This window comes from Myripristis murdjan, chromosome 15 (assembly GCF_902150065.1).
Source record: "Myripristis murdjan chromosome 15, fMyrMur1.1, whole genome shotgun sequence".
NCBI classification, from domain to species: domain Eukaryota; kingdom Metazoa; phylum Chordata; class Actinopteri; order Holocentriformes; family Holocentridae; genus Myripristis; species Myripristis murdjan.
In genome coordinates, this window is record NC_043994.1 from 30,261,781 (window position 1) to 30,267,029 (window position 5,249).

At 42.5% G+C, this 5,249-nt stretch overlaps 1 protein-coding gene across 1 annotated transcript; it reads left to right on the forward strand.

Moving 5' to 3' along the window:
• fgfbp3 (fibroblast growth factor binding protein 3) lies at positions 1-4,919 on the forward strand. Its single transcript, XM_030070589.1, has 3 exons — positions 1-73; positions 3,295-3,583; positions 4,191-4,919. Exons 2-3 carry the CDS (start codon positions 3,300-3,302, stop codon positions 4,636-4,638), a joined length of 732 nt encoding a protein of 243 aa, XP_029926449.1. The 5' UTR covers positions 1-73; positions 3,295-3,299; the 3' UTR covers positions 4,639-4,919.
• The last annotated feature ends 330 nt before the right edge of the window (positions 4,920-5,249 follow it).

A 5,249-nucleotide genomic window follows, 5' to 3' on the forward strand; every position in this document is an offset into this window, starting at 1 on the left:
TTTTATCCGAGCGCTGCCTGCCGGCCCCCACATTCTCCCAGCGACGCCGGAGCCCTGCCTGCAGCGCCGCATGGTAAGACCTCTCACTCCCCGTGCAGAAAAAAAAAAAAAACTAAACATTTTTTCTTTTTCCTCCTTAAAACTTCCTAAGAGCAGCGAGCAAATTGTCAAAGCAAACATTGCCATGTTAGGGAAAGCGACAGAGACGAATTCTGCCTGTTTCATGACTTATTGATGAGGCGTGAGGAGGGGAGCGGCGACCGGGGGTGGGGTGGGGGTTATTTTTGTTTTGGTGTTGTGCGTCTTTGTTTTTTTCCTCTCCTGTTTGACTTCCTGCAGGGAGAGACCGCGATCAAAATCTGCCACTTTAGCCCGTCACATCTTAAGATGGTTATTTAAGTGGGGGGGAAGAAGGCTTTAAAGGGTAATTCTGGTGTTTTTGAAGTGAATGTGAGCAGTCCAGGTTTGTCTGTGGCGTAGTTTTCCTCTTGTCGCTCTGAATGGCAGCAAACGGCTCCATAAGAAACCAGCGTTGAATGTTAGAGTCTGAAAAAAAAAAAAAAAACTTCCTCGGAGTGAGGTGACTCATCACAGGGAGCACGAAGAAACTCCACTTTCTCCTCATTTCACAGTGAATTCTGAGTCGAGGCGTTTGATTCTGGTTCCTGTCAGTCAGATGAAAGCCACAGGAAGGAAACCCTGTAATGACAGTCAGGACAGCTCGCTTTCGCAATGTGTAGTTTGTACTTAAATCAACAATAAAAATACATAAACGTGATTAAAAAACCTTTTTGTATAAGGCATGCTTTGTGAAATGGTTGGGACATTTCATTGAGATGAAGGCAGCAGCAAAGACGACACTTGTGTTCTCCTTTAACTCTCCATTAACACAGCACATCTTTCAATAAAGTAACAAAAAAGAAACTTAAGGTATTGTTTTTAAGTTTAGTTATTTCATTTTTCAGTCATCAAACGTGACCGGTTCCAACAAACAGAAGCACACAGAGAACAACAAAAACTTAGCAGATATAAATAGAAATAACACAAAAAGAACATAAAAATACACAAAATTATTCACAAAGATAGCAAAAGTGTTGGAAAAAGAAAAAAAGAAAAAGTCAGGAAGTGTAAATAATACAAACAGATACAAATACAAACAAATTTATAAAATTAGTGCAAATATTGAAAATCAGAAAAAGTAAGAATAATTAAAGAAATACATAAAGAAATACATAAAGTAAATATGTAAAATAAAATAAAATAATTTAAAGGTGCAGTAAGCAAAATTGACATAAGTGAGTGATTTCAGTGAGGACCGTATAGACTCAACTCCCAAACAAGATGTCCTTTAAACACAAAGTTTGATGACCTGTTAAATTTTCACCAGGGATGTTGTGGTCTGTTAATTTATTTCTGTATAATTTATTCATTTTGTCATCACTTTTCTAAATGCAGAAAGTCAGTCATATATATATATATATATAAAAAATTAACCCTAAAAAAGAGGCCTAAGGTGAAATTCGGTAAGAGAAGGAAGGCCTTTTGCACGCGTATATCCATGCAACTTTCATTCTTCCTCGTTGTTCCTAATTGCATCAAAACTCTTGTTGAGGAATAATAATATGCGGTAATATGTTCTGAACTGAGGATGCTAAGAATAGGGCATTTCCTTTTTTTTGGGGGGAGGGGGGGGGGGGGGGGGGGGGGGGGGGTCCACTGAAAATGCAATGAAATAAAAAAATGTACTGCTGTCATTTCCATTCACATCATTTCTGGCTGTTTGTTGCCCTTCAGCTCTCGTCTTTGCTGCTGTGATGCTGCAGCAAATCTGATCTCATCTTATAAAATATATTTCCACCAGCAGCGACTTTTCCTCTCGTCCCATCCCGTCCCGTCCGGTCTAAACCCTCTCTCGCCGCCTCCCCGGCCTCTCTGGCATTTCCGGCATGTTCTTTGACAGCTACGAGTGTCGGTTTTGACTCTTCTTGGGGGTGTGTTGCTGACGCTTGGCTGATTTTAAATGGAGGAGCCCATCACCCCCCCGCTCTGGGTCTATTGTGTGCTTTAGTTAAAAGCCTGCAGCGGTGTCACACTCCGGCCCTCGGGGATTTGGGCAAAGTTTAGTCCTGACACGAGGCTCTGTGCTCCGTGGAGAATTCTCCCTACAAATGTCAGAGACGTCTACGATGAAAAAAACAAGTTTAATTTCACTGAAACAAACCTGCACTCATTCTCGTGTCCCCTTTCATCCTGCTACGTCTTCTACATAAATTTTGAGATGCAGTTAAAGACGAGAACAGCCCAAATCTCTAAAAAAATCAGAAAAACAAAATGTAGCTGACAGATGCCTTGTCTTCTTCACTGGTGCTGCACTTACAAGCAATATACTTGCTCCTGGGAAAAAAATATAACATTTTGTACGTAAAATGCCTTCTTATTCACTGATTTAGTTTGACTAAATTGATTTACAAAACATATATGACCAGAACTTTTGACTGATTTACATAAGCAATAGAGGAGGTTTCTTCAACTTTTTGTTAATATTGTATACTTTATGCTTTCATTTTAACTGTGAATAACCAACTAAACTAAACTGAACACATCCACCACATTAAGTTGTTGCAGTCTACATTCTGGCCAGCGGTGGCAGCAGTGAGCGTGCTGCTCAGAGGCACAGCACCAGTCGAGGTGTCTGTCAGCCATCTTTCATTTCATCACTACGGTGATTTGGAGACCGTCCTCAATCCCAAAAATGACCCCATGGAGCGTTTTTAACAGCAGCGTATGATTAGTTTATTAGTTACCTCTCTACAGCGACCTCTAGTGGTGCTGTAAATAATGCCACTGTGGTGTAGTTTCACTCAGCCGAGTCAGGTCCAAACCTACGGTAGAGCGGTTTTCCTCTTAAAGGTAGTGGACATTAGCTAACTAATATTACATAAATATGTTAGCTCAGGTTTCAGAACCTGAACGCAGATCTTTTCCAAACCTTGGCCAGGTATTTCTAGCTCATTTTTTTTTATTTTTAGCTCATTAGCAACCCTGTGTGGTCGTATGGTTTGGAGAACCTGTTGGAGATCTTGGGTATACTCATCTTTAACTGTAGATTGATGGGGTGAAAATGTTTTATTCAGTCAAATTCAACATACATATATAGATTGTTTTTTATTGCCTGTGATTCTTTGTGGGATGAATTCTCTACGGGGCAGGGGTCCCGTATGAGGCCACACAGAATTAGCCTCAGTGCTGTGTCTTTATTTCCTCCATTATCTGTGACAAAACTTTCCTCCCCAGCGACCATGAGCGCCCTGCCCTGTACTTTCCTCCTCCTCCTCCTCCTCTTCTTCCTCGGCCTGCCCGTCCTTCCCGAAGCCAAGCGCCAAGGGAAAGCAGACAAGCCTCGCCAGCCTCCGCCGACCCCCGCGGCCCCCCAGCCGGCCAAGAGAGCCCGAAACCGCTCGGTGCCCGGCTCCGGAGAGCTGACCACCAAGGGGGGGCACCGCTGCACCTGGGAGACGTCCGGAGAGGAGCTGGTGACTCTGCTGGTGAGCTGCAGCAGCCAAAGCCCGGGCGACCAGCAGAGGTAAGCTGTGAGATATCACATGCAGCGACTTGCTCAGTGGCACTTCAGCCAACATGGACACTCAAATTCTTAATTCATAGTTCACCCATAATGCATGATATCTGTATCAAGCACTCACCATGTGCTGCCTTGAATCCCTGATGGGGAAAGTGCTACTCACAGACTTTCATGGTGAATAAATATGCAAATATTAAAAAATCAAGCCATCTGTGCTTTTACAACAGCAAAACAAAAAAATAAAGTTTAAAAAGCTCACATTCAGTGGATAAATTGCACGACTCCATCGGTCAAATTTTACTCCAATACAAGTGAATGTCGCTCCATCATTTTTTTTTTATTGAGTTAAAGCACTGGGGTTCTTTTAAAATTACCAAAGCATTCAAAAGTACATTTTCTTCTTTCAGAAAGTCTATTTTTGTGTGAAATTTGGTCTTTTGTACTTTATTCCTTTTCACTCTTCTGTTTCACATCATCTTCTGCTCTTTCTCTTTCCCTAACTCTCCTTTTTCTCACTCCTTCCTGTGCCAATTGGACTCATTCTTCCTCCTCCATGTCCTGCTCCATCTCCACTTCCTCCTACCTCTTCCTCCTCCTCTTCCTCCTCCAGGTACTGGTGTCGCTATGCCGGCAAACCAGACCTGTGCCAGGCCTACGGGGTGAAGTCCAGCCAGTACTGGAAGCAGCTGGTGGGGAAGCTGAAGAAGAGGCAGAACGCCTGCGAGGGAGAGAAAGTCCTGAAGGCCAAAACCTGCAAGAAGGCGGCGAACGAGGCGCACATGAAGCTGGCGCAGCGCGGCGGCCAGGAGGAGGAGGAGGCGGCGGCGGCGGAGAAGAAGGGAGGAAAGGGAGGAGGGAGGAAGAAAGCAGCATCAGGTGGTGGTGCGATGGAGAAGAAGAAGAAGGAGCAGGAGGAGGAGGAGGAGAGGAAGAAGGCGGAGGAGCAGACCGGCTTCGGGGAGGACGGCGTGGTGAACGACATGGAGCCGGTGCAGAGTTACTGCGCAGAGGGCTGGCACTCCGTCTGCTCCTTCTTCGTCAAGTTCTTCGAGGGTTAAAGGTCAACAAAGAAGAAATGACTCGGCTTGAACAGACGGCGGCACCACATCTATACAATCTATATCACACTGAAAACTGGAGTTGCACTTTTCTTTTTTTATGACATGGTACAGAAAGCAGCAGGGACCTCATCTTTAAAAAAAAAAAAAAAACAATCTACAGTGTATTTCCCACCAAAATCACAATCATTTCAAATAATATAATTTAAAACAAATTAAAATCTCATATGTGGAATTAGAAATTAGCTCTTGGCAAAAAAAACAAACAAAAAAAAAAAAAACAGAACTTTTAAACATCACTTTGGCTCAGATATGGTCATAAGGAAATAATGTGTGTAAATAAATTGTTTTATAAATGATAAACCTTTTATAATATAGCCCTCCAGGAAGCTAATGTATGGTTTTATGTCAGAATTATGATTAAAACCACCAATCACTTTGGATAATGTGAAGCCATCAAATCAAACCTATTAACAACAAATGGAAGATGTATGTGTGGGTGAAAAATCATTTCACTGAATGCAAAAAAAAAAAAAAATGGTGCATAGTTTATATTGTCATGCAGTTAAATTCAGTAGAGCAGTTCTGTTCATATTTAGCCTTTATGCAAT

Excerpts from the sequence above, each read along its gene's own strand:
- fgfbp3 (XM_030070589.1), top strand. The coding sequence starts at position 3,300 with ATGAGCGCCCTGCCCTGTACTTTCCTCCTCCTCCTCCTCCTCTTCTTC. Across the intron at positions 3,584-4,190 it reads AGCCCGGGCGACCAGCAGAG|GTACTGGTGTCGCTATGCCG; the intron begins GTAAGCTGTGAG and ends TTCCTCCTCCAG.